Here is a 27,720-nt window from a genome sequence, read left to right on the forward strand (position 1 = left end):
CTTATATATATGTCAATTTAAAGAGCATTTCTACAAGAGAGGACATGAATAATGGTATCACTAAGGTCCTAGCCACAGGCTCACTTGGAGGTGTCTACAGGCTGGGGGTCAAAGTGCCCCTGTGCGTCCATGGAGGGGTGTCTCTCCATCCAGGCTACACAGCCAGGGTCCATGTGGTCAGCAGGAAGGGCTCCAGCTGCAGCTGCCAGACACTGCAGAGCCAGCTTGGAGAGCTCAGCGTCATAGTGCTGTTTAGGAGAGGAGACAGGGAGATAGTCTGAACAAATACATGCCTTAGGGCTACACAGGAGAAGACATACGCAATATAAATCATAGACTGGGTGGGTTAGTGTGGGCAGTAGCATTATTGCTTGGTCTGAAAACAAACCCCATGCCCCCTCCAATATCCAATAGATGTTTATAGATATGAAGGGATCCGATTACAATATGACTTATTCTTCAAATGGGCTTTTGGGTTGCTCCCATTGTAGGCTATTGCTTACACTCATCTCTTCAGCTCTGTTAACATCAAATGGTTGTTTTGGGACAGGCTGAAGAGTTGGTCCAACTGTACCTTCCTGGACAGAGCGTTGAACACTCCCCTGAACAGCTTCCTGGAGAGGTGAAGCTCCTCCTCTGAGGCGGAGCCCAGGTGCCCCAAACCTCCAATCAGACAGTAGTACTTCCAGCTCTGCTCATAGTGATTGGTCAACAGCTGGAAGGAAAGTGGCGAAAGTCAATTTCTTCAGAAAAGTCATATATGTCCAAATACACACATACATTACATGGCCTGTGTATGTGTGTGACTACTATTATATAACTAACCTTGAGTGGTATTTTAGTGTGGTTTGTCAGAAGGGGCACATCGAAAACAAGCCGTCGGAGCAGAGGTTGCATCAAGGATGGCCTGAGCTTACTGAGGACACATGCAGAAGGACACACAGAAATACAGTATGCACCAACAATTCCCTTTGAATTACATCTCCTTCTAAATAACTGCTCCCGTTCTGCCTCTATGGTAGAGAAGGTGTGCAAGTGATGGAGGAGAACAGGGAGCTGTATGGAGGGATAATAATAATAACATTAGTTCCTCCATGTGCCCCACCTGCATATGGCCAGCATGCAGTCCTCGATGGCATCTCTCTGGGCCTTGGTGAGGCTGAGGGCCCTGGACAGGCGGTAGACGGCCTGGAGGAGAGCATCCACCAGCGGCCCCTGGTCCTCTGTCCCAGAGAACAGGCTGGAGCACTTAGTGAGCAGGGGCAGCACAGCCGTACACAGGTACCTGTTCAGGGCCAGGGCCATGTCTGTGGCACTCAGATCAGTCTGCAGGGAGAGGAGCAGCCGGGTGAAATTTAGTTTACCGAAGTGTCAGGACTAAAAAGAGAGGGGCAGTTTTAACCTAGGGACAGAGACAGAGGAAGAAAGAAAAAAGGATTCGATCCATAAAAGTCTGAGAGTCAGAAATGGAGAGAGACATTGAAGACTAGTAAGAATGAGGGAAAGGGGAGTGAATGAGTGAGTTGGTATGGTAACACTGCCCCATAGTGTTCGTTAGTAGACACTACAGATCCTGTCTCCAACACTAACCCTAACTCAAATCACATTAATGAATTAATGGTGCACTTCATCTGCATTACAGGATAATCCTTGGGATGTGATAGTCTCACTCTGTGTCCCACAATGTGCATTGGCTGAACACTCCAATGGGGTTATAGTGAATCACTCCAGTGGGCATTCCTGTAGGTCCCTCAGGTCCATAACAGTGGATCACTCCAGTGGTGCTGTGTCAGTATGGTCAATGTCTCCCTCACTGTGTCCAGAGAGGCCGCAGCCTGCAGGTCTGGCAGGAAGCCCACTTCCAGCAGGTGGAGCAGGAAGCTCTGGTCCTCGATGCCGTACACACGGTCCAGGAAGAGCACCATGGCTGCCTTGTGGTCCGGGCAGAACACATTGGATGGGTCTGGCTCGACTACCGTGCCATCTGGATAAATGACAAGAACAGAAGGAAATTTGGACAAATATTTCACCACATTATATTTTGGCTAATGCGGCACAATTTTTACGATGGGTGGATCTATAATACATGCTTGGCGATCCGTCTCAAAACTTGAGCCAACTTAACCCCAGGCTAATTTCTACCATATAACAGAGAAAGCACTCAGCAGGAGGATGAGACTAGAACCAACTTATCTGTAAAAAAAATTAAACAGTACAAGCTGCAAAGATTGGGTTTACAACCACATAAGACTATAGTGACTTCTCACAGAGGACTGACCTTTTGCTAGAGATGGGAGTTGGAAGGGGATGCCGATGACTCCCTGCAGGTCCTTGATGGGGATGAGGGACCTCAGGATGGCCCGGATACGGATGGCCTCGCCCTTCCCAGCATGGATCAGCTGGACAAACATAATCAAATCAAAATGATCAGCTTTATTAGTATTTTATTCTTAAGCTCTGCCATTCATTCCAATGTCTTTAAAGACTTTAAAGAAACAGCCAACGTCAAATGATCTTGCTGTCAGGTAATGTGCAGCATATGACACAGACCTTCACTTTTTGGACACAAATAGAAGTGGAGGAAATAAAGCTTCTTAACCCATAAGGTCAATCACTGCATGGCCAATCAATGTAACCGCAGGCAAGCTTTTTCTAGTCCTACATTAGAGCCCTGATCGATTGGACTATTGACAGTGTCCCATCAGGTGGTTAAACAGACTAACATGCATCTCCGGGGCACAGCGGCCCAGCAGGTCAATGAGGGCGGAGTAGAAGGTCATGATGGAGTGGCCCATGTGGATTATGTCCTCCTCCTCATCCTGCAGCACGTTCCTGTGTGGGCGGGGAGAGAGAAGCGTTTACATGACTCAGAAGCTGTGCACCATAATGATTTTACTCATGTTTAAAGGTCAGTTGACATAACTGGACGCCATATTGAATCAAGCTGAAGAGGGAACGGTCATAGAATTACAGTACATACAATATACTATAATACTAGTATATATATAGTATTTGTCTTCTAATTGTGTGTGGGGAAGCCTATCCTCTTCTGGCTGACCAGTAGGAAAACCAAAAGTCACTAGTTTACTGGGGCAAAAGACTTGTTCTTCCAGTGTTCCCTTTCTAACTCACAGTGTTCTGTTGGACTCGTAGGTCGTGGAGGGTCCGTCCATAGTCAGGTCCTCTGAGATCCTGATGGCTTCCTCCATGGCTGCCAGTAGACCATCGCCACCCTCACCTCGCAGGGCGGGGCCAAAACACTCCGGACGGCGAATCAGCAGCCTCACCACCGAGTAGGCATTCTCCTCCACACTCTCCCCTGTCAGCAATCGACTGATTATTAGCCTAATTTCTACTCTGTAGTCTAGCTGTTATCAGTCATGAACTACATATACAGCTAGAGTATCTGTATAGTCAGTTGTAACAGGTTACCGTTACAGAAGACAGCAAAACGCAGGAAGTCCAGGTAGCGTTCCCCCTCCACAGGGTTCCAGCCAATGTCAGGGTAGCCTTTAGACACCAGCATGGGACAGCTCTGTAGACCACAGCCTGCCAAGTACTGCACCACCTACAGAGAGACACAGAGGACAGAGAGATAGGGAGAGGGAGAGGGAGATAGATACAGTAGACTGTATATATATATATATATATTCATATATATACAGTACCAGTCAAATGTTTGGACACACCTACTCATTCCAGGGTTTTTCTTTATTTTCACTATTTTCTACATTGTACAATAATAGTGAAGACATCAAAACTATGAAATAACACATATGGAATCATGTAGTAACCAAAACAGTGTTAAACAAATTAAAATATATTTTAGATTCTTCAAAATAGACACCCTTTGGCATTCTCACGCTTGGCATTCTCTCAACTAGCTTCATGTGGTAGTCACCTGGAATGCATTTTAATTAACAGGTGTGCCTTGTTAAAAGTTAATTTTTGGAATTTCTTTCCTTCTTTGAGCCAATCAGTTGTGTTGTGACAAGATATAAGTATACAGAAGATAGCCCTATTTGATAAAATACCAAGTCCATATTATGTAAAGAACAGATCAAATAAGCAAAGAGAAATGACAGTCCATCATTACTTTAAGACATGAAGGTCAGTCAATACGGAAAATGTCAAGAACTTTGAAAGTTTCTTCAAGTGCAGTCGCAAAAACCATCAAGTGCTATGATGAAACTGGCTCTCATGAGGACCGCCACAGGAAAGGAAGACCCAGAGTTACCTCTGCTGCAGAGTATAAGTTCATTAGAGTTACCAGCCTCAGAAATTGCAGCCCAAATAAATGCTTCACAGAGTTCAAGTAACAGACACACCTCAACATCAACTGTTCAGAGGAGACTGCGTGAATCAGGCCTTCATGGTCGAATTACTGCAAAGAAACCACTACTAAAGGACACCAATAAGAAGAAGAGACTGGATTGGACCAAGAAACACAGGCAATGGACAGTAGATTGGTGGAAATGTGTCCTTTGGTCTGAGTCCAAATTTGAGATTTTTGGTTCCAACCACCGTGTCTTTGTGAGACGCAGAGTAGGTGAACGGATGATCTCTGCATGTGCGGTTCCCACCGTGAAGCATGGAGGAGGAGGTGAGATGGTGTGGGGGTGCTTTGCTGGTGACACTGTCTGTGATTTATTTAGAATTCAAGGCACACTTAACCAGCATGACTACCACAGCATTCTGCAGCGATACGCCATCCCATCTGGTTTGCGCTTAGTGGGACTATCATTTGTTTTTCAACAGGACAATGACCCAACACACCTCCAGGCTGTGTAAGGGCTATTTGACCAAGAAGGAGAGTGATGGAGTGCTGCATGAGATGGCCTGGCCTCCACTATCACCCGACATCAACACAGAGTGAAGGAAAAGCAGCCAAGAAGTGCTCAGCATATGTGTGAACTCCTTCAAGACTGTTTGAAAAGCATTCCAGGTGAAGCTGGTTAAGAGAATGCCAAGAGTGTGAAAAGCTGTCATCAAGACAAAGGGTGGCTACTATGAAGAATCTCAAATATAAAATATATTTTGTTTGTTTAACCCTTTTTGGTTACTACATGATTACATATGTGTTATTTCATAGTTTTGATGTCTTCATTATTATTCTACAATGTAGAAAATAGTAAAAATAAAGAAAAACCCTTCAATATGCAGGTGTGTACAAACCCTTTGACTGGTACTGTATATATACAGTTGATGTCGGAAGTTTACATACACCTTAGCGAAGTACATTTAAACTCAGTTTTTCGCAATTCCTGACATTTAATCCTAGTAAAAATTCCCTGTCTTAGGTCAGTTAGGATCACCACTTTATTTTAAGAATGTGAAATGTCAGAATAATAGTAGAGATGTCATGGTTTCGGCCGAGGCTGCTCCTCCTCCTTGTTCGGGCAGGCTTCGGCGGTCGTCGTCCCCGGAGTACTAGCTGCCACCGTTCGATGTTTCATGTTTGTTTGGTTTTGTCTGTTTGTACACCTGTCCCTTGTTAGTGTTTGATTTGGTTGCCTATTTAGTTTTCGTGTGTGGGGGCAGGTGTTATGTGGTATTGTTTATTCTCAAGCTGTTACTCTTTTTGTATTACTCTCGTGTTTGTTGTTTTCCGAGAGTCCGCACTGTGTGCGCTATCTTCATTTTACGCACTGTGTGTGTTGTGCGTAATTTGTATTTTGCCTCCCGGTTGGGTTGGCTGTTCGCCTGTTTGGTGCTGCATTTTGTTAACTAAAGTCTGTTGACGAACGCCCGTGTTTCCTGCGCTTGATTTCCTCACCGCATCTACACTCAGCTACTGACAGAATACCACATCACATCATGGAGTCAGCAGGAGCACCCGCGCCGACAGAGGTCATGGAGGACCGTCTTCGTGGACAGGAGGACCGGATTAACCAGATCGGTCACGCCTTGGATCGGGTGATGAACACTCTCCACCGATGGGAAAGCAGCGGGTACCCACGCCCCCACCTACCGGACCATCCCCATCGGTCAGTCCTCCTGTCCACATTCCGGAACCCAGTGGGATTCGGCTCTCGCTCCCGAGGGCGTACGACGGCTCCGCTGCCGGGTGTCAAGGGTTCCTGCTACAGGTGGAGCTCTACCTCGCCACCGTACACCCGGCGCCCTCGGGACACGAGAGCGTCTCCGCCTCATCTCCTGTCTCACCGGCAAGGCGTTGGAGTGGGCCAACGCCGAATGGAGGAGAATGGACGCCGCTACCATCACCTATGCGGAGTTCTCCCGCCGCTTCCGGGCCGTGTTCGACCATCCACCAGAAGGGAAGGCGGCGGGGGAGCGTCTGTTCTTCCTCCGACAGGGGATGAGGAGCACACAGGATTTTGCCCTGGAGTTCCGGACTCTAGCGGCAGATGCAGGGGTGGAATGAGCGGGCCCTCATAGACCACTTCCGTTGTAGCCTCCGGGAGGACGTCCAAAGAGAGTTGGCGTGCAGGGATACCATGTTGACGTTTGACCAACTAGTCGACATGGCCATTCGGTTGGACACCCTGCTCGCCACCCGTGGACGTCCCGGATGGGGGTCGCCCATTTCACCCTCCAGCACCTCCGAGCCGAGCCCTATGGAGCTCGGAGGTGCTGGCGCTAGAGAAAGGAGGAGTAGGAACCCGAGGGGGGCCGTCCCCTGCACCAACTGTGGCCGTGGAGGGCACACCGCGGCTAGGTGTTGGGGAAGGTCCCCCGGTGGAGGTGAAGGCAGGCCACGCATTGGGGAGTCCTCCCAGGTGAGTAGGCGCCCTACTTACCCAGAGCTTTCTGTCGTTCACATAACCTTGCCTGTTTGTTTTCCACAGGTAGCACCTCGTTCCCAGCATAAGGCGCTAGTCGATTCAGGCGCAGCTGGGAACTTTGTAGATCGCCAGTTCTGTGTAGAATTAGGGATTCCTCTCCTTCCCGTTGATAAGCCTTTCCCTGTACATGCCCTAGATAGCCGTCCGTTAGGATCTGGGTTGATTAGGGAGGTCACAGCGCCCCTTAAGATGGAGGCGCAGGGGGTCATGAGGAGACGATTCAGCTCTATCTGATTGACTCTCCTGCGTATCCGGTGGTGCTGGGGCTTCCCTGGTTGATTACCCATGACCCTACTATTTCGTGGCGAGAGAAAGCTCTTAAAGGGTGGTCTGCTCAGTGTGAGGGGCTGTGTCTGGGTGTTTCCATAGGGGCGACCTCGATGGAAAGTCCGAATCTAATGCCTGCACTGCATATTCCCCCCGAGTATGAGGATTTGACACTGGTGTTTAGTAAGACTAGGGCGGCGCAGCTGCCGCCTCATAGACAGGGGGATTGTGCGATAGATCTCCAGTTAGGAGCAGCCCTCCCGCGGAGCCATGTGTATCCCTTGTCTCAAGAGGAGAGGAAGGCGATGGAAACTTACATCGCCGAGTCTCTGAGACAGGGATACATACGGGCCTCCACTTCACCCGCTTCCTCGAGCTTCTTTTTTGTGAAGAAAAAGGATGGAGGTCTGCGCCCGTGTATTGATTACCGCGGTCTCAATCAGATTACGGTGAAGTACAGCTATCCACTTCCTATGATTGCGACTATGACGGAATCATTACACGGTGCTCAGTTCTTCACAAAATTGGATCTCAGGAGCGCATATAACTTGGTGCGCATTAGAGAGGGCGATGAATGGAAGACAGCGTTTAGCATGACCTCCGGTCATTACGAGTATCTCGTCATGCCATATGGGTTAATGAATGCTCCCTCAGTCTTCCAATCCTTCGTCGATGAGATTTTCCGGGACATGCAGGGGCAGGGAGTAGTCGTGTACATAGACGATATTCTGGTGTACAGTTCTACCCGAGCAGAGCATGTAGCCCTGGTGCGCCGAGTGTTGAGGAGGCTGTTGGAGCATGACCTATATGTCAAGGCAGAGAAATGTCTGTTCTTTCAGAAGTCGGTCTCCTTTTGGGTTATCAGTTGTCTGCGTCAGGGGTGAAGATGGAGGTTGACCGGGTGTCAGCTGTGCGTAATTGGCAAACCCCAACCACTGTGAAAGAGGTGCAACAGTTCTTGGGTTTTGCGAATTACTACCGGAGGTTTATCCAGGGTTTTGGACAGGTGGCAGCTCCCATAACGTCTCTGTTGAAGGGGGGTCCGGTGCGCTTGCGGTGGTCAGCTGAGGCGGACAGGGCTTTTGGGAGACTGAAGGACCTGTTTACCTCTGCGCCGGTGTTGGCGCATCCGGATCCCGCTTTACCATTCCAGGTAGAGGTAGACGCGTCCGAGGCCGGTATTGGGGCCGTTCTCTCACAACGGTCTGGCACACCACCTAAACTCCGCCCCTGTGCTTTTTATTCTAAGAAGCTCAGTCCGGCGGAGCGGAATTATGACGTAGGGGACAGGGAGATGTTAGCCGTGGTACAGGCCCTAAAGGTGTGGAGGCATTGGCTTGAGGGGGCTCAACACCCTTTCCTCATTTTGACTGACCACCGTAACCTGGAATACATCCGGGCAGCTAGGAGACTGGCCCGCTGGACTATGTTTCTAGCCCGGTTTGTGTTTAAAATCACTTACATCCCTGGGTCCCAGAACGGGAAGGCAGATGCCCTGTCTCGGCGGTATGACACGGAGGAGAGGTCCGTTGAGCCCACTCCCATACTACCAAAGTCTTGTCTGGTTGCACCGGTGGTATGGGAGGTCGATGCAGAGATCGAGCGGGCGTTACGCACCGACCCAAGTCCTCCACAGTGTCCAGTGGGTCGGACGTACGTTCCGCTCGAGGTACGCGATCGCCTCATTTATTGGGCTCATACGTCCCCCTCCTCTGGACATCCAGGTATCGGCCGGACAGTTCACTGCCTTAGCACTAAGTACTGGTGGCCAACGTTAGCCAGGGATGTGAGGATTTATGTCTCCTCCTGTTCGGTGTGTGCCCAGTGTAAGGCGCCCAGACATTTGCCCAGGGGTAAGCTACAACCCCTGCCCATTCCACAACGACCCTGGTCCCACCTCTCGGTGGATTTTGTTACAGACCTTCCCCCCTCACAGGGAATACTACCATCCTGGTCGTTGTGGATCGGTTATCGAAGGCCTGTCGTCTCCTTCCCATGCCGGGTCTCCCTACTGCCCTACAGACCGCTGAGGCTCTGTTTACCCATGTCTTCCGGCATTACGGGGTACCCGAGGATATAGTGTCTGATCGAGGCCCCCAGTTCACCTCCAGAGTGTGGAGAGCGTTTATGGAATGGTTGGGGGTTTCGGTGAGCCTTACCTCAGGTTACCACCCAGAGAGTAATGGGCAGGTTGAACGTGTCAACCAGGATGTGGGTAGGTTTCTGAGGTCTTATTGCCAGGGCCGGCCGGAGGAGTGGGCGAGATACGTTCCGTGGGCCGAGATGGCACAGAACTCTCTCCGCCACTCCTCCACCCAACTAACCCCTTTCCAGTGTGTGTTAGGGTACCAGCCGGTTCTGGCACCTTGGCACGAGAGCCAGATCGAGGCCCCTGCGGTGGATGAGTGGGTGCGGCGCTCGGAGGAGACATGGAACGCTGCCCACGTTCATCTGCAGCGGGCCATCCGTCGGCATAAGACGAGCGCTGATCTCCACCGCAGTGAGGGGCCTGTGTACGCACCTGGAGATCGAGTCTGGCTCTCGACCAGAAACCTGCCCCTCCGCCTGCCCTGCCGGAAGCTGGGTCGGCGGTTTGTGGGGCCATTCAAAGTCCTGAGGAGGTTGAACGAGGTGTGTTACAGGTTAGAACTGCCTATTGATTACAGGAATATTAACCCCTCGTTCCATGTGTCTCTCCTCAGGCCGGTGGTAGCTGGTCCACTCCAGGACTATGAGATAGAAGAGACTCCCCCCGCCCCGTTGGACATCGAGGGGGCTCCGGCGTACACTGTGAGGTCCATCCTTGATTCGAGACGCCGGATGGGGGGTCTCCAATATCTCGTGGAGTGGGAGGGGTACGGCCCGGAGGAGCGGTGCTGGATGCCGAGGAGGGACATATTAGACCTGTCCCTGCTGACCGAGTTCCATCGGGGTCATCCTACGCGCCCTGCTCCGCGTCGTCCTGGTCGTCCCCGAGGCCGGGATCGGCGCACGGCTGGAGCCGCGCGTCAAGGGGGGGTACTGTCACGGTTTCGGCCGAGGCTGCTCCTCCTCCTTGTTCGGGCAGGCTTCGGCGGTCGTCGTCCCCGGAGTACTAGCTGCCACCGTTCGATGTTTCATGTTTGTTTGGTTTTGTCTGTTTGTACACCTGTCCCTTGTTAGTGTTTGATTTGGTTGCCTATTTAGTTTTCGTGTGTGGGGGCAGGTGTTATGTGGTATTGTTTATTGTCAAGCTGTTACTCTTTTTGTATTACTCTCGTGTTTGTTGTTTTCCGAGAGTCCGCACTGTGTGCGCTATCTTCATTTTACGCACTGTGTGTGTTGTGCGTAATTTGTATTTTGCCTCCCGGTTGGGTTGGCTGTTCGCCTGTTTGGTGCTGCATTTTGTTAACTAAAGTCTGTTGACGAACGCCCGTGTTTCCTGCGCTTGATTTCCTCACCGCATCTACACTCAGCTACTGACAAGAGAGAATGATTTATTTATTTCATCACATTCCCAGTGGGTCAGAAGTTTACATACACTCAATTAGTATTTGGTAGCATTGCCTTTAAATTGTTTAACTTGGGTCAAACATTTTGGGTAGCCTTCCACAAGCTTCCCACAATAAGTTGGGTGGATTTTGGCCCATTCCTCCTGACAGCTAGTGTAACTGAGTCAGGTTTGTAGGCCTCCTTGCTCGCACACGCTTTTGCAGTTCTGCCCACACATTTTCTATAGGATTGAGGTCAGGGCTTTGTGATGGCCACTCCAATACCATGACTTTGTTGTCCTTAAGCCATTTTGCCAAAGCTTTGGAAGTATGCTTGGGGTCATTGTCCATTTGGAAGACCCATTTGCGACCAAGCTTTAACTTCCTGACTGAGGTCTTGAGATGTTGCTTCAATATATCCACATAATTTTCCTTCCTCATGATGCCATCTATTTTGTGAAGTGCACCAGTCCCTCCTGCAGCAAAGCACCCCCACAGCATGATGCTGCCATCCCCGTGCTTCACGGTTGAGATAGTGTTCTTCGGCTTGCATGCCACCCCCTTTTTCCTCCAAACATAACGATGGTAATTATGGCCAAACAGTTCTATTTTTGTTTCATCAGACCAGAGGACATTTCTCCAAAAAGTACGATCTTTGTCCCCATATGCAGTTGCAAACTGTAGTCTGGCTTTGTTATGGCAGTTTTGGAGCAGTGGCTTCTTCCTTGCTGAGCGGCCTTTCAGGTTATGTCGATATAGGACTCGTTTTACTGTGGATATAGATCATTTTGTACCTGTTTCCTCCAGCATCTTCACAAGGTCCTTTTTGCTGTTGTTCTGGAATTGAAAGTGCGTTCATCTCTAGGAGACAGAACGCGTCTCCTTCCTGAGCGGTATAACGGCTGCGTGGTCCCAAGGATGTTTATACTTGTGTACTATTGTTTGTACAGATGAACGTGGTACCTTCAGGCGTTTGGAAATTGCTCCCAAGGATGAACCAGACTTGTGGAGGTCTACAATTTTTTTTCTGAGGTCTTGGCTGATTTCTTTTGATTTTCCCATGATGTCAAGCAAAGACGCACTGAGTTTGAAGGTAGGCCTTGAAATACATCCACAGGTACACCTCCAATTGACTTAAATTTGAATTTTCCAAGCTGTTTAAAGGCACAGTCAACTTAGTGTATGTAAACTTCTGACCCACTGGAATTGTGATACAGTGAATTATAAGTGAAAAAATCTGTCTGTAAACAATGGTTGGAAAAATGACTTGTGCCATGCACAAAGTAGATGTCCTAACCGACTTGCCAAAACTATAGTTTGTTAACAAGAAACTTGTGGAGTGGTTGAAAAACAAGTTTTAATGACTCTAACCTATGTGCATGTAAACTTCCGACTTCAAATGTATATATATATATATATAGAGAGATATATATATATATATATAGATATATATATATACAGTGAGGGAAAAAAGTATTTGATCCCCTGCTGATTTTGTACGTTTGCCCACTGACAAAGAAATGATAAGTCTATAATTTTAATGGTAGGTTTATTTGAACAGTGAGAGACAGAATAACAACAAAAAATCCAGAAAAAGACATGTAAAAATTTTTTGAAATTGATTTGCATTTTAATGAGGGAAATAAGTATTTGACCCCCTCTCAATCAGAAAGATTTCTGGCTCCCAGGTGTCTTTTATACAGGTAACGAGCTGAGATTAGGAGCACACTCTTAAAGGGAGTGCTCCTAATCTCACCTTGTTACCTGTATAAAAGACAAATGTCCACAGAAGCAATCAATCAATCAGATTCCAAACTCTCCACCATGGCCAAGACCAAAGAGCTCTCCAAGGATGTCAGGGACAAGATTGTAGACCTACACAAGGCTGGAATGGGCTACAAGACCATCGCCAAGTAGCTTGGTGAGAAGGTGAAAACACTTGGTGCGATTATTCGCAAATGGAAGAAACACAAAATAACTGTTAATCTCCCTCGTCCTGGGGCTCCATGCAAGATCTCACCTTATGGAGTTGCAATGATCATGAGAACGATGAGGAATCAGCCCAGAACTACACTGGAGGATCTTGTCAATGATCTCAAGGCAGCTGGGACCATAGTCACCAAGAAAACAATTGGTAACACACTACGCCGTGAAGGACTAAAATCCTGCAGCGCCCGCAAGGTCCCCCTGCTCAAGAAAGCACATATACAGGGCTGTCTGAAGTTTGCCAATGAACATCTGAATGATTCAGAGGAGAACTGGGTGAAAGTGTTGTGGTCAGATGAGACCAAAATCGAGCTCTTTGGCATCAACTCAACTCGCCGTGTTTGGAGGAGGAGGAATGCTGCCTATGACCCCAAGAACACCATCCCCACCGTCAAACATGGAGTTGGAAACATTATGCTTTGGGGGTGTTTTTCTGCTAAGGGGACAGGACAACTTCACTGCATCAAAGGGACGATGGACGGGGCCATGTACCAACAAATCTTGGGTGAGAACCTCCTTCCCTCAGCCATGGCATTGAAAATGGGTCGTGGATGGGTATTCCAGCATGACAATAACCCAAAACACACGGCCAAGGCAACAATGGAGTGGCTCAAGAAGAAGCACATTAAGGTCCTGGAGTGGCCTAGCCAGACTCCAGACCTTAATCCCATAGAAAATCTGTGGAGGGAGCTGAAGGTTCGAGTTGCCAAACATCAGCCTCGAAACCTTAATGACTTGGAGAAGATCTGCAAAGAGGAGTGGGACAAAATCCCTCCTGAGATGTGTGCAAACCTGGTGGCCAACTACAAGAAACGTCTGACCTTTGTGATTGCCAAAATGGGTTTTGCCACCAAGTACTAAGTCATGTTTTGCAGAGGGGTCAAATACTTATTTCCCTCATTAAAATGCAAATCAATTTATAACATTTTTGAATGCGTTTTTCTGGATTTTTTTTGTTGTTATTCTGTCTCTCACTGTTCAAATAAACCTACCATTAAAATTATAGACTGATCATGTCTTTGTCAATGGGCAAACGTACAAAATCAGCAGGGGATCAAATACTTTTTTCCCTCACTGTTATATATATATATATATATATATATATATATATATATATATATATATATATATATATATAGAGAGAGAGAGAGAGAGAGAGCGAGAGAGAGAGAGAGAGAGAGAGAGACAGAATAAAGTTAAAGGAGAGAGCTGAACAGACTTAAGAGGATTTAACATACTGTATGCAGTCAGGGACAGAAAAAAGATTGAGGGAGATAAATAAGGAGGGACAGATCTTTCTCACTTTTTCCAGGTCTGGTTCCCTCAGGGCCAGGGCCAGCTCGTTGTTGTCCATGACAGAGGCAGCTGCCACGTCCAGAGGGGTGGCTCCACGCATGTTCGGAGAGGCTAAGGAGCGTATTAAACATATTTAAATCACAATAATAATAATCATAATAATTATAAGCCTTACAGTGTTGGTGATTTGCTGTTGCTGACACTGGGAAACATACAGAGAGAATGGCATTTCAAGTTACTGTTAATCATAATCATTTATTCTTCTACAGCTCACCTAGACCAACACTGCTATTATCCAACAGGTAGCTGAGGTGCTCGAACATAGATCCCTGATTGTGCCTACTGATGCGACAGAAGTAACAAAGGAAGCGACAGCAATGGGCCACCATCTTAGGAAAGGTGATCTCCTAAAGAAGAAGAGAGAACAACTCCCAGTTAATTCACTTTTCTCACAATGGACACATTCATTCTTTTTTTATACATATCACATCTGTCTCACCTTGGACTCTCCCTCCCCCAGGACGTTCACCATCACCTCCATGACCGTCTCGTGCATCCCCAGAGCCCTCATCAGGTTGGGGTGCTGGTAGAACACCTTGTTGTTCATTATGTCTCTGCACAGGAAATAAACAATGGAGGGTTTCAGCTCCAGGGCTGAAGATTGGTGAACAGATATAACAAATGTGTTTTTGGGCTCAATGTTGCGATCCCATTTTTGGAAGTAAATTAAATTACATTTGAACATTTCCACAGAACAGAGCTTGTATTATGAATCAAGGCATGGTTTAGTTAGGCATCTATCTAGCGAGGCAAGAGTAGAGCTAGAAGAGGACTAGCAGTAGTTCTCCATTCGTACCCCAGTCCCCGGATCATGAGTCTCTCCTCCTCCTTGCCCATGCGGACGCTGAGCAGAGAGCGAATCTGGACCAGAGAGGCCAGCAAGGCCATAGTGTCCTCCACTGACACCTGGCTGATGGTGTAGGCCTTGTGGAGGGGAGCGCCCATCTGCCCCCCCAAGCCCTCGTACTGCCGGTGCAGCAGAGAAAACATGGCCCTGACCAGAGCTGGGTTCTCCATCACACACTCCTGTGCCCAGCGCACCACCGTGTCAGAGATGAGCTGCTGAAGAGTCACTATGGGGGGAGAGACAATGGCCACTGTTAGTAGCCGACTTAATGTTGTATTGATCCTGCGCCCAGATGTGGAGCTTTGCTCACTGGTATTCTGTGCTCTGTCTTCCTCTTCAGGATCTGCAGAGCTCCTCTTCAAGCCGATTACTCTCCCAACCAGGCTGAAGAGACGATCTTTGATGGAGAGATTGGAATCCTCCACAACCGCGTCATTCTCAACTTCAATTCCTGCACATAGTAAGCCAACCAACAGAACATTGTATAAGGCATTGGAGAAATATATGTAATTAACAAAAACACAGGAGGTGCCATTCCAGGTACCATACCATGCCCTTTCGAAGTCTCTAAAAAGCTTAGTAGGCCAAGTTATGAACTCTATGCTCTCTAACACAAGCTTACACTGTTGTATGACAACCCACCTGTTCAGGTTATTCTCTCTGACAGAAGTACAGTAGTCTAGATTGATCTGGTTACCTACCACAGTGAGTCATGAGGTCCTGGTGGAAGTCCAGCAGCTGCTCTCTGATCTCCTCTGGACACGGACAGTCCCCCTGCTCCTCTCTGAAGCCCAGTAACATGTTGATCTGAGTGGGGGGGAGTAGAGGAGATACAGTCATGCTCCAGTACACATAGCTCTTATTATATCATTCTATTTAAAACATTTGACACTTTGTGTACATAGGCTTAGATACAACTATGAACAAAAAGTGTCTCTCTGTGTCTATTTTGTATTCAAGTTATTTAATCCCTCCAATAATCTTAGCCACTTAGACCAGCTGTGTACGTTTCCCTCTCAGCAGTCTCCTCTCTGTCCCCTGACCTGTTCTTGTGGCGGGGAGCGGAACTCCTTGGTCTTGCGGGCGGTGAGGGCAGCAGACATGTGGAGAGCCTGTATCACCTCGTTGTAGCGGAAGCGCTGGTTCTCCTGCAGGTACCCCACGAAGGTGTCTGAGAAGGCCACCACCGCCTCCACCCTGTGACGCACCTGACAGTCACACAGGTACTGTAGCAGGTGGCAGATCTGGACAGAGAGGGACAGGAACATCCATGTCAGGGGGGTGAGCTCATGTCAGGTATTGACAGAGAAGACAGATCATTTACCACAAAGGAAAACATCAGACCCAAAATCTAGGTGTTTCTTCCTACCTCAAGTTTGACAGCTTCTGGTAGCTTCATCTGAAGCAGTCCTTGTGTTGGAAGATTTGGAATGTTCCTCCTTTTGTTCCCCTCACTCTCCATCACACTTTCCCTATCACTATCTGTTACAACTTCTTCTTCCAGCTCTTCCTCCTCCTCCTCCTCTTCTTGGGTACAATCTGCCTGTCGGGAGAAGACACCAGGCTCGATCAGTGTCAGCACTTTCCCTAGGTCTTCGTCCCCAAACACCCCCATCACCAGCAGGGTGTGGAACAGCCGAATTAGGGGCACCAGCAGCAGCTCAATGCTGCCCCCGTCAGGATCCCTCACACCCTGCCCCATGGCCCACACAGCCTCAGTCAGCATCTTCACTGTCAGGTCCTTCAGAAGGTCCAGTGGGATTTCTGGGCTGTCTATATGGATGCCTTCCCCAGTCGCAACCACGCCATCACCACCATTATCACCATTGACTCCCATGCCATCTCCTCTGATGAAGCAGGGGGAGGTGAAGTGCATCCGGGGTCTGAGGGAGGTGCTGTTGCCCGTTTTGGGCACCCCCTGGGGGCTTCGACTAGCCCTGGGGCTGGGGTAGAGGGTGATGGCCCTGGTCTGCTCCGTCATGGGGACTATGTACTCGTGGTTCATAGCGAGGCGGGCCGTGGCGTGGGTGCTGAGGTGCACCTGGCCCAGGAGGTGGTAGAAGGCGGAGCGGAGCGGCCCGGGGAGGCGGGGGCTCTGGATAGCGTAGAGGAGCTGTGATTGGTCTAGGTGGCTGCAGAGGGCGTGGCCCACACGGGTGTTGCCCAGGGCACAGAGGGCAGAGTAGAGGAGCAGCGTGTGGTGATGGAAAGACAGAAGGTCACCTAGCTCAGAGAGTTCCAGGATGTCCACACACCTACAGGGGGGAGAGAGAAATAGCATGACCTAAATGCAATGTAAAAAAAGCTTAGGTGTACCCATTCAATTGTTGGGAGCATTGTAGAGTGCAATGTTACAATGTTACAATGTGTCTTTGCTTTGGCAGTAAACAATTTCCTGACTCAACATGTTCCTGCTGGAAAGCTCTGAGGCATTAGTAAATATGGCCTTTGACCTCTGACCTGTTCTCCTCTGGGATGAGCAGGGTCATGACCTGCAGGGGCTCTAAGCACTGGACCCTCCAGCCGAGGCGGTCTTCAGGTTGGGCAGTCTGCACCCTCAGGGTGTGGTCTGGTACACGGGTCCAAAGGACAGGTGACAGCACCTGCACCTGCAGCCTGGGGGGACACTGGGGCATAGCATTCCTCCTCTGGCTCCTGAACAGACCCGTTGACAGGGGTAGCATGTTCTGAACAGAGAATAACAAGGTTTTTCATTCAAGACAATGTAGCCCTGTGGATATGGTAGCAGGGCCATTATGGTAAAATGTATATATTTTCTAAACAGTATGGACATGCTTAGGGGATTGTATAGTATTTGTAAAGTGCAATCAACAACACATTTTAAATTGGACAAACTGAGAGAGGCATCACATTGTTACCAATGAATAAGGCATTTAGGTTACCTTTATGCGCCCCAGCTCAAACTGGAACACATTGGAGCTGGTGGCCTTGGCAAAGACTGCAGGAAACAGCCTGGTGCTGGGCTCCACCTGGTTGATAACAGTTTGGTCAGTTAGTATGAATAGCTCAGAGACATCATATCATATCCCAACTGGTAGGAACTTCTCTTTATAAATCAACCTATTGAGAAAAACGCAAACTCACATTAAATACTAATGGCTAATATGTATTTGCTTTGGGAGCCTTCTTCTCTTTGTCAACGCAACATTGTCATTGCAACATTGTTAATTGCCATTAGCAGTAGACTTTACCTGAAAGAAGGTCCCCAGCTCCATGCCGTTGGAGCTGAATGTTAGCAGTCCAGTGGTGGTGTCTATCAGACAGCCTATGGCCAGGCCAGCACTCCTCCTGCTCTGACCCAGGCCCGTGCACTCGCCGGCGCACACCATGTAGCAGTTACTACGTTTCACACTGACATACAGAAATACAACGTGGGAATGTCAAAATCTAACTTTAGTCTGAAAGCATTATTGTAATAATACTACAGTGCTTGTTTTTAAACATTATGATCAAAATATGTCAAGAGAAAATGTAGACACAAAATGATGTTGCTTTGTCCCTTATTAAACAGACCTCTCATGGACCTTGCCCATGTCGTCTCCGAGGGTGACAGTCACTGTGCGGATCTTTTCCAGGTCAAAGTTCAGCTGGTGCTGGTGGAAGTCAGAGGTGACCCAGCCCACCCAGACAGTGGAAGGGTCCTGACCTGGTAACACCCTAACTGAGTAATAGTACTGTGGAAGATTACAGGGAGATCAGTTACTGATTTTCTTTAACAAATGCCCTCAATTGACTTTGCTGTCTTTACCCCTTTCATACACAGACAAAAATCCCACTATTTTAACATACCTGCTTCTTTTTACCTTTTGGTCACCTGAAAGGTGTAGGGGGTAAAAACATGGAAAAATAAAACCCACCTAAAGACCTAGTCATGATTCCTGCATTTTCACAGACCCTGTTACCAAAATACAGGTATCGGGGCTGTGTGACTGGTTCTCTGCTTTTTGCAGGTATTTTCATTAACACTTTCATAGTTTAACACCTCCCTAATTTGAAATGCAAACAGCCCCCATGGTTTAACAACACCCCCACCCCTCCCAATTTGCCAGTTACCCACTGATATGTGTAAAAGTCACTCAGTCACTGGTCTGGAGAAACGTATACATACTTTTATTTCCTCACGCCTAGATTACTGTAAATTCTTTGTATACTTGTCTCAGTCAGAAATCACTCCATTGTCTAGTTAGTTCAAAACGCTGCTGCTCGGCTTTTAACAGGCACCAGGTCATTTATCCATATCACACCTATTTTAGCTTCTCTACACTACCAGTCACTTTTAGAATTTATTTCAAAATGTTATTAATTACGTTTAAGGCTTGGTTTAGCTCCATCCTATATCTCAGATCTGTTATCTCCCTACGAGCCAGGACACAGAAAGTGGTTCATAAGGGGCTGTTTGAAAGGGAATCATATAAACATTGCCTTATATTTTTGTACAGGTAATATACCACATCTTCTGTCTGAAATGGGTCAAAAGAGTTGATGAAGACTTGATGAGTAAAAGTGTATTACCGTAGTGGACTGGGCCAGATGGTCATAGTCGTCTTTATCAGCATGAACCTCCTGCAGTAGACGGGCAGATGAGTGGCTTTTGTTCAACTCTGGTTTGGGTTTCTTCAACATGAACCTAGGAGCACACATACACAGATTGACCTTTATTAAATGCATATCAACACCATGAAATGTAAGCATTTTTCCCTCTGAAAATGTTCCCAATCCCTTATACAGTATATGTATTGTTTGTCATAGCCTGGTTTCTTCTCCCTACCGTTGTTTGAGTTTGGATGTTTTATCATGGCTGGAGCCAGCGTAAACATGAGATGATTTCAACAGCATCTCAAAGTCAGAGTCCACCTCAAACTCCTGCAGGTCTTTCCTGGCTGTGGAGACGCTGCTGCTGATTGGTAGAGTAGCCCCTACTGGTCTGGAGAGGGCCTCAGCACATTCTATGGGCATACTGATTCTGTAGAACCCCATGTCACTGCCACAACTCTGGGGTCCCAATGACCTCTGTGTAACCTTTAGGCATGGTGGGCTCTCAGTGGACCCAGTGATTCTTGTCACCTTGGAAAAGAGACTTATAGAATTATACTCACATTTCTATGATAAGACCTGTGTTACTAAATATAATGGTAAGATTAAACTCCCTTGTACATGCTTGTAGTCGAGAGATTGACCCCTACAGTACTGAGGGGTATACTACAAAGCAAGATCAATGACTTGAATAAATATTCTGAAATACATTTCAATTTTTTAGAAAGATAAGCTTGAAATGGGCATGGTCTAATTGACTGAAAAACCAAACACACATATGGTATTTAAGTTAATATGGTATTTAAGTTTAACTTTAGTCAGTAGGTATCAAATCTAGGGCTGTCCCCGACTAAAAAACAATCTTGGTCGACCTAGAGTTGTCTGTTCTAGAGTCGAAAAATGTGTACATGTATTTTTCCCTATATAGACACACCCTATGTGTTGAAATAAAATCAGCTATATGTATGCTACTGAGCTTGTCTGATGCTTTACGCACACTGTGATTAAATAATTAAGACACACAAGTGACTCAAGGGAGCCAGAGATCAAGATAGCCTAACCAGAAGAAAAAAAACTGTTCCCGACCCTCTTCCACCCGCTGCTGCTGGCCTTTGCCGATTCTGCTATTACGCTCCTGCTGTTGCGCTCCTAATAGGCTACACCAGGGGTCGGCAACCTTTTCCATATGGAGTGCCAATTTATCTTACCATTTCTACCGATCTGCGTACCAGTTATGATTTTTATATGCACATTTTTGTGGAACAGTTTCATTTAATTTATAATAAAGTCTTTGTATCTCAAAATCATTATCATGTGGTTAATCAAAAGTAAGTAACTTCTATTGCCATTGCCAACTATGTAAAAATAGCCTACATAAAGCCAACAAATAAAAAAATTGCAGCATGCGGGTTGAAAATATCCGGATAAAAATAAATATCCTATAAATCACATTGGCTATGCATGGACTGTCTGTACGGAACATTGTATCAACTATTAACTTGGGTCAGGCCTGAAGCTCCTGCTAGGAAACTTGCAACATTGTATACAATATTCTGTGCCCTCAGAGTGACAGACACTAATGCATTCAATATAGTATTATTACAGTCTTTTACCGTTCTCATTGTTGGGGTGGACACGTTGTCAAATAAATCAATAAATGTAGGTATCATCGCGCTAAAGATACGTTTTCAAATAGGATATGTTGAGGAACTATTGTCATTCTCAATGGATGTAAAAACAGACTTCATTTACTTGCTGTTTGAGATGAATAAAAAATTACTTTGAGAAGTTCCACAGTGGTGGTGAGTTAAGACAATCAGAAAAACTATCAGATCCCCAAATGGACACATTTATAGGCCTACATTTGAGCGTAGGCCAGATAGCCTAGGCCTACTTCTACGTATAATCAGGCACGCGTCTTTACTCAACATTGACAGGAGCGCTACAAACAAACGACAATGAATACATTGAAAACTCCTAAATGGAATGAAATAAACCAAAACTTGTTCCTCACAAGTGTAGCTAGGTTGTGCAGTCTGCAAACAACGTGAACAGTACAAATTAACATAATTTACCGTAACCAAACAAACATTGTAGATTAGAAATTATGTGAATTAATGGTAAATGTACTACTGGTGATACTGGTGTGCAATCCCCATGGCCTCCGCAATGCATTAGTAAATTTTATTTTATTTTAGACTGCTCAACTAAGAAAATCTTGGTCGACCAACAGCCTATCAACCAAACAATCGACTAGTCGACTAAATGGGGTCAGCCCTAATCAAATCAATTGTTATTTCTGGTTGTTTACCGAAGTTAGCCGGCTAACTCATTGATCCTGCTTTGTAGTATACCCCCCTGGTTCAGGTCAGGTTGGCTTGTGGTTGTGTGGTGACTAACCTGTATGCTATCATGGTCTGTCTGTACAGGGATGAACTGTGGTTGTCTCCAGCTCATCCACAGGGCTGGGTCTCTGGCCATGTTGACAGCAAATGGCTTATAACCTTCCTGTAGGCCACATACTGTGAAGTAACACAGCGAGGCCACGTCACGACCCAGATTCAGCCTGGCCTTCTGGTTCACCCCGAGACTACACACAGGGAGGAAGCCTAGGAACGACAGGAACAGGAGGAGGAGGGAAAACCATCAGGTCAACACATCAAGTTGGTTTTTAGGAGGAAGAAGAGATTTGCCAAATTAACAAACCCTGGCTGATGTCAAAGTCCTTGTCAGCCAGCTCTGATCCTCGGTCGTTCAAAAGCACCTCTCCATTGAGAGTGACCATCATGGTGCATTCTCCCATGTCAACCATACAGCCCACCACGTCACCACTCTGCCAGGTCCGACCCAGGGGCTCACCTCCCTGGTGACACCACTGGGCCTGTGTGTGAGAGACAGAAGTGAGCATTTGCAAGAGACCTTACCAATGGCTACACACCAAGCTGCATGTAATGTCCAATCCATGACTCACTTCTAATAGTGCGAACTTGGGTATGTAGCCTACATAATATTGTTGATTACAGCATGTCACCAGTAGTAATTTCAGTCTTCTCACCTTGGAGCCGTCAAACACAAAAGCCTGCATGTCTGATCCTAGTTCCCCATTCGGTGTGCAGTGGGGACGAGCCCAGCCTACCCTCATGTCCCCTGCCGTCACTGCCTCAAACTCAAAGTACCACTTCCCCCTGGTCACAGCATACAACTTGTCTGCCCTGAAGATCCTGAACTTCTCAGCCGCTGTGTGACATGGGTCTGGCATCACAGCTGAAATCCAAAGGAGTAACAGCACATTACAATAACCTATTTTAATAATTATTAGAGGTGTATAAGATGACAATAATGATTAAAATCATTGCTAATGCGGAATTTGAATTCATCCATACCTCTGTCCTGGTCCAGGGGCTCCAGACTGTAGCCATAGCTCAGCAGGGTGCACACGGCCTCCCTCACACTGTCTCTGCCGGACTGTCTGCTCCTCTCATCCAGCAGGCTGTAGGGCACCAGGTGGGGGCTCCGCTTGGCCTTCACATCCTAGAAGAACCAGAGAGAATGAGTTAGCACTCATTACTGCTATATTACTATCACATACACTGAGTGTACGAAACATTAGACTGACCAGGTGAATCCAGGCGAAAGCTATGATCCCTTATTGATGTCACTTGTTAAATCCACTTCAACCAGTGTAGACGAAGGGGAGGAGACAGGTTAAATAATGATTTTCAAGCCTTGAGACAATTGAGACATGGGATTGTGTGTGTGCCATTCAAAGTGCCTTTGAACGGGGTATGGTAGTAGGTGCCAGGCGCACCGGTTTGAGTGTGCCAAGAACTCCAACACTGCTGGGTTTTTCACGCTCAACAGTTTCCCATGTGTATCAAGAATGGTCCACCACCCAAAGGACATGCAGCCAACTTGACACAACTGTGGAAAGCATTGGAGTCAACATGGGCCAGCATCCCTGTGGAACGCTTTCAACACCTGTCGTAGCCGGCCGCGACCGGGAGACCCATGGAGCGGCGCACAATTGGCACAGCGTCGTCCAGGGTAGGGAGGAAATGGCCGGCAGGGATGTAGCTCAGTTGGTAGAGCATGGCGTTTGCAACGCCAGGGTTGTGGGTTCGATTCCCACGGGGGGCCAGTATGAAAAAATAAAAATAAAATAATGTATGCACTCACTAATTGTAAGTCGCTCTGGATAAGAGCGTCTGCTAAATTACTAAAATGTCAAATGTAAATGTCCATGCCCCGATGAATTGAGGCTGTGCTGAGGGCAAAAGGGGGTGTAACTCAATATTAGAAAGGTGTTCTTAATGTTTTTTACACTCACTGTATAAACCAAACTAGTCTGCTCCTGGACTTAGCCTTACAATAAACATCTTCAAATCCTTCATCAAGACATATCAGAAAGGTCTTCTCATCCCACAATGACAAACCAGGCTTACCACTATCAAAAGACCAGCTAACATTCTTGTCGTCCTCTATTTCAAGGCTCTTGGTAAAGTAGATATTTCATTCACTCCACTGCTGTAGTTTGGCTGGGTCTACCCTTGTATCAAAGCTTACCTGGTGTGAGCTGTAGGTCCAGCCCTGCCTGATCCGGTCCCTGGCCCACACATTGTGATCATTCTCAGCCAGCAGCTCCACCACCGCCTCCTGGGCAGGACTCAGGGTGACGTGGCTCAGGTCTACCGGGGCTGGTCTATACCCACTCGGCATCTCATACCTAGACAGCAGAGGAAGGGTTAATTTACTACAAAAAAACAGGAGGAACATTCACTCATAAAGAGTCTCAAGAGTATAGCTACATACTTGGTGGAGAGCCTCATGTATCTCATTCCCTCATCAGCACGGTCATCTGCCAGTCCAATATGCAAACCAAGGGCAAGGAGAGTCCTTCACAAAGAAGAGAATAAACCCAAAATAAGTGTCTTGACAGGTCCTTTTGGTGTGAATGTGTGAATGGCAGTGGAGGCTTACCGGAGAGTGTCCTGGGACATCTGAAGGTTGTGGTTCCGCTCCTGCTCTGGGAGCCTGGAGAACTCCACCAGACAGGGGTCCTGCTTCTTATTGTCATCTCTCACCTACATCACAATACACATCGGTCAAAATACATATATACTGTAGACATGTACAGCTGTGAACAGCTTGCTATGGAAACCATTCAATCAGTTGACCAAGAAACAGGAATGTATGTGAGGGATTTGAATACGAGGCCATAACCCATTCAGTAGTTGCATCACTCACAGCCCCATGGGTCCATCCAAGGTCAATCTTGTCCATGACCCACAGCTCATGGGTGTTCTCTGCTAGTCTCTCACGAATATGCTCCAGTTGAAGGGGCAACACCACCTAAGGAACCACATGGGGTTGGGGTATATGATAATAGAGAGAAGATAGGTCCTACTCTGTTTTTACCTAGCTAAAGTAGGTTGTGTGCACCGACATGCTTTAAAGGCCATGGTCAAACGTGCAAAGACTGTACAGAGGTCAAAGTACTACTGGATTTGGTACCTGGCTGATGTCTACTGGACTAGGGGTAAAGGTTGCTGGGGTGAGGGGTACAGTGGGGCCCTGAAGGTGTTGGTCCTGGGTGAAGTCCTGACACGGCTCCACCCTCAGCTTCATCCTGGGGAGCAGAGCCTCGGAACATGGGGCGAAGCCTGGAGGGGGCAGGAAATGGAACTCTCCATGTCGCCCACCCAGCAGAAAACGCACCCTGGGATCAAACAGTCCAGACAAACACCACGATAGATTGGATCAGACAGAGCCACACATTAATTACTTGGACATTGGTACAGAATCAGATCATGTTCATATAGAAATTGAAAATTGTGTTTTCAGAAAAGCACTCCTGAAATATAGGTACAGTGGGGAGAACAAGTATTTGATACACTGCCGATTTCACAGGTTTTCCTACTTACAAAGCATGTAGAGGTCTGTAAATGTTATCATAGGTACACTTCAACTGTGAGAGACGGAATCTAAAACAAAAATCCAGAAAATCACATTGTATGATTTTTAAGTAATTAATTTGCATTTTATTGCATGACATAAGTATTTGATCACCTACCAACCAGTAAGAATTCCGGCTCTCACAGACCTGTTAGTTTTTCTTTAAGAAGCCCTCCTGTTCTCCACTCATTACCTGTATTAACTGCACATGTTTGAACTCATTACCTGTATAAAAGACACCTGTCCACACACTCAATCAAACAGACTCCAACCTCTCCACAATGACCAAGACCAGAGAGCTGTGTAAGGACATCAGGGATAAAATTGTAGACCTGCACAAGGCTGGGATGGGCTACAGGACAATAGGCAAGCAGCTTGGTGAGAAGGCAACAACTGTTGGCGCAATTATTAGAAAATGGAAGAAGTGCAAAACCATTAGTAACACACTATGCCGTCATGGATTAAAATCCTGCAGCGCACGCAAGGTCCCCCTGCTCAAGCCAGCGGATGTCCAGGCCCGTCTGAAGTTTGCCAATGACCATCTGGATGATCCAGAGGAGGAATGGGAGAAGGCCATGTGGTCTGATGAGACAAATATATAGCTTTTTGGTCTAAACTCCACTCGCCGTGTTTGGAAGAAGAAGAAGGATGAGTACAACCCCAAGAACACCATCCCAACCGTGAATAATGGAGGTGAAAACATCATTCTTTGGGGATGCTTTTCTGCAAAGGGGACAGGACGATTGCACCGTATTGAGGGGAGGATGGATGGGGCCATGTATCGCGAGATCTTGGCCAACAACCTCCTTCCCTCAGTAAGAGCATTGAAGATGGGTCGTGGCTGGGTCTTCCAGCATGACAACGACCCGAAACACACAGCCAGGGCAACTAAGGAGTGGCTCCGTAAGAAGCATCTCAAGGTCCTGGAGTGGCCTAGCCAGTCTCCAGACCTGAATCCAATAGAAAATCTTTGGAGGGAGCTGAAAGTCCGTATTGCCCAGCGACAGCCCCCGAAACCTGAAGGATCTGGAGAAGGTCTGTATGGAGGTGGGCCAAAATCCCTGCTGCATGTGTGTGCAAACCTGGTCAAGACCTACAGGAAACATATGATCTCTGTAATTGCAAACAAAGGTTTCTGTACCAAATATTAAAAGTTCTGCTTTTCTGATGTATCAAATACTTATGTCATGCAATAAAATGCAAATTAATTACTTAAAAATCATACAATGTGATTTTCTGGATTTTTGTTTTAGATTCCGTCTCTCACAGTTGAAGTGTACCTATGATAAAAATTACAGACCTCTACATGCTTTGTAAGTAGGAAAACCTGCAAAATCGGCAGTGTATCAAATACTTGTTCTCCCCACTGTAGATGCATTGAAAGAAAGGAAAGTATGACAACAATACATATAGGTAATAGTCTCACTTGACTCCAGCAGAGAAGCTGACCACTGGGAAGAGCAGTCCGTCAGTGTTGAAGTTCTCCAGCATGCCCTGAACTGGCTGCCCGTTGACCCGGAAGGAAATGCAGGGGGCAATGAGGTCAATGCAGCAGCTGACCACATCGTCCTCCCTCAGCAGGTGGTGATAAGGAGAGCTCACTCTCCGGCCAACACAGCCTGATATACAGGACAGATAGAGTACCAGACTTCACATTCATAGTTGGCAGACGTATATTCTGTACAAAATGCTTTTCCCTGCAACTTGTGTAATAAAACAAAATAAACGAATCACAAAAAGTTAACGGCAAAAATGACAGATGCATTTGCTTCATGATTGTGAATACTTTTTTTTCAATGAAACTGCTCCTATCCCACACATAATAACACCAGCGCATATTCAATAATCTTCCCTTCACGTAGTGTTCCCTCACCTGACCAGAGGTACAGCCCGTCAAAGCCATAGGACCAGAGGTCATCTCCTACCCCGTTGCCCCCCCAGCCCTCTCCACCCGTGGGATAGGGGTGGTACCCCTCAGTGTTGGCCCAGCCCACACGCAGGTGAGTGGGCTCAGCCGTGAGGAAGGGCTCCACCTGGTCTACAGTCATCTCATAGTACCACCTCCTGTACTGGACCGAGTCATCACCCAGGGCCAGGAAGATGTTGGGCCTCATGCTTTGGTAAAGAGGAGAGGGGAGATGTGTGATGAATACAGTTCCTCTTTACTTTCAGCAACTGGACAAAATACTTATGACAATGGAGCACTTGTTTGTCTTATAGTGATTGGTCTAACAGATATTAGTTTAATTGGTTTGTTTCTTTCTTATTTTGTTTGTTTGTTTTGCTAGAGGGAATTGTGTTGTTTTTGTTCAGGAGGGATGAATAAAGGGGTAATGGGGTAATGTTAGCGCCCTATTCAATAAACATGTGGAAGCCACTTTAAAGAAGAAAAGCTATCAGATTTGGAGGGCTTGAATAAAAAAAATGTCAAGATAAAACTGGAATTTTTAAACATAATTATTTTATGTTGATTTGTAGTGGA

At 47.0% G+C, this 27,720-nt stretch overlaps 1 protein-coding gene across 2 annotated transcripts in view; it reads right to left on the bottom strand.

The window, feature by feature from the left end:
* Window positions 1-27,720, bottom strand: part of LOC121553321 (ryanodine receptor 2-like) — a 96,226-nt gene that overhangs the window by 52,731 nt on the left and 15,775 nt on the right. For both annotated transcript variants that reach the window (XR_006657919.1, XM_041866348.2), the window contains 34 exons: window positions 27,112-27,353; window positions 26,665-26,857; window positions 24,798-25,002; window positions 24,531-24,635; window positions 24,264-24,367; window positions 24,096-24,179; window positions 23,850-24,009; window positions 22,670-22,817; window positions 22,342-22,550; window positions 21,993-22,167; window positions 21,687-21,895; window positions 19,522-19,817; window positions 19,266-19,380; window positions 18,267-18,427; window positions 17,945-18,104; window positions 17,636-17,722; window positions 17,193-17,419; window positions 16,102-16,987; window positions 15,776-15,976; window positions 15,434-15,539; window positions 15,043-15,183; window positions 14,682-14,958; window positions 14,325-14,439; window positions 14,100-14,232; window positions 13,833-13,936; window positions 3,433-3,568; window positions 3,133-3,319; window positions 2,724-2,832; window positions 2,279-2,399; window positions 1,815-1,984; window positions 1,106-1,326; window positions 826-916; window positions 575-715; window positions 85-248 (listed from right to left, as the gene is read on the bottom strand). Coding sequence is in view for 1 of the 2 variants with exons in the window: in XM_041866348.2 (XP_041722282.2) it covers window positions 85-248; window positions 575-715; window positions 826-916; window positions 1,106-1,326; window positions 1,815-1,984; window positions 2,279-2,399; window positions 2,724-2,832; window positions 3,133-3,319; window positions 3,433-3,568; window positions 13,833-13,936; window positions 14,100-14,232; window positions 14,325-14,439; window positions 14,682-14,958; window positions 15,043-15,183; window positions 15,434-15,539; window positions 15,776-15,976; window positions 16,102-16,987; window positions 17,193-17,419; window positions 17,636-17,722; window positions 17,945-18,104; window positions 18,267-18,427; window positions 19,266-19,380; window positions 19,522-19,817; window positions 21,687-21,895; window positions 21,993-22,167; window positions 22,342-22,550; window positions 22,670-22,817; window positions 23,850-24,009; window positions 24,096-24,179; window positions 24,264-24,367; window positions 24,531-24,635; window positions 24,798-25,002; window positions 26,665-26,857; window positions 27,112-27,353 (6,183 nt within the window). In the remaining variant the exon portion in view is untranslated. The remainder of the gene's footprint in view (window positions 1-84; window positions 249-574; window positions 716-825; window positions 917-1,105; window positions 1,327-1,814; window positions 1,985-2,278; window positions 2,400-2,723; window positions 2,833-3,132; window positions 3,320-3,432; window positions 3,569-13,832; window positions 13,937-14,099; window positions 14,233-14,324; window positions 14,440-14,681; window positions 14,959-15,042; window positions 15,184-15,433; window positions 15,540-15,775; window positions 15,977-16,101; window positions 16,988-17,192; window positions 17,420-17,635; window positions 17,723-17,944; window positions 18,105-18,266; window positions 18,428-19,265; window positions 19,381-19,521; window positions 19,818-21,686; window positions 21,896-21,992; window positions 22,168-22,341; window positions 22,551-22,669; window positions 22,818-23,849; window positions 24,010-24,095; window positions 24,180-24,263; window positions 24,368-24,530; window positions 24,636-24,797; window positions 25,003-26,664; window positions 26,858-27,111; window positions 27,354-27,720) is intronic.

The sequence above is a fragment of the Coregonus clupeaformis genome, chromosome 37 (genome assembly GCF_020615455.1).
Source record: "Coregonus clupeaformis isolate EN_2021a chromosome 37, ASM2061545v1, whole genome shotgun sequence".
Taxonomy (NCBI): domain Eukaryota; kingdom Metazoa; phylum Chordata; class Actinopteri; order Salmoniformes; family Salmonidae; genus Coregonus; species Coregonus clupeaformis.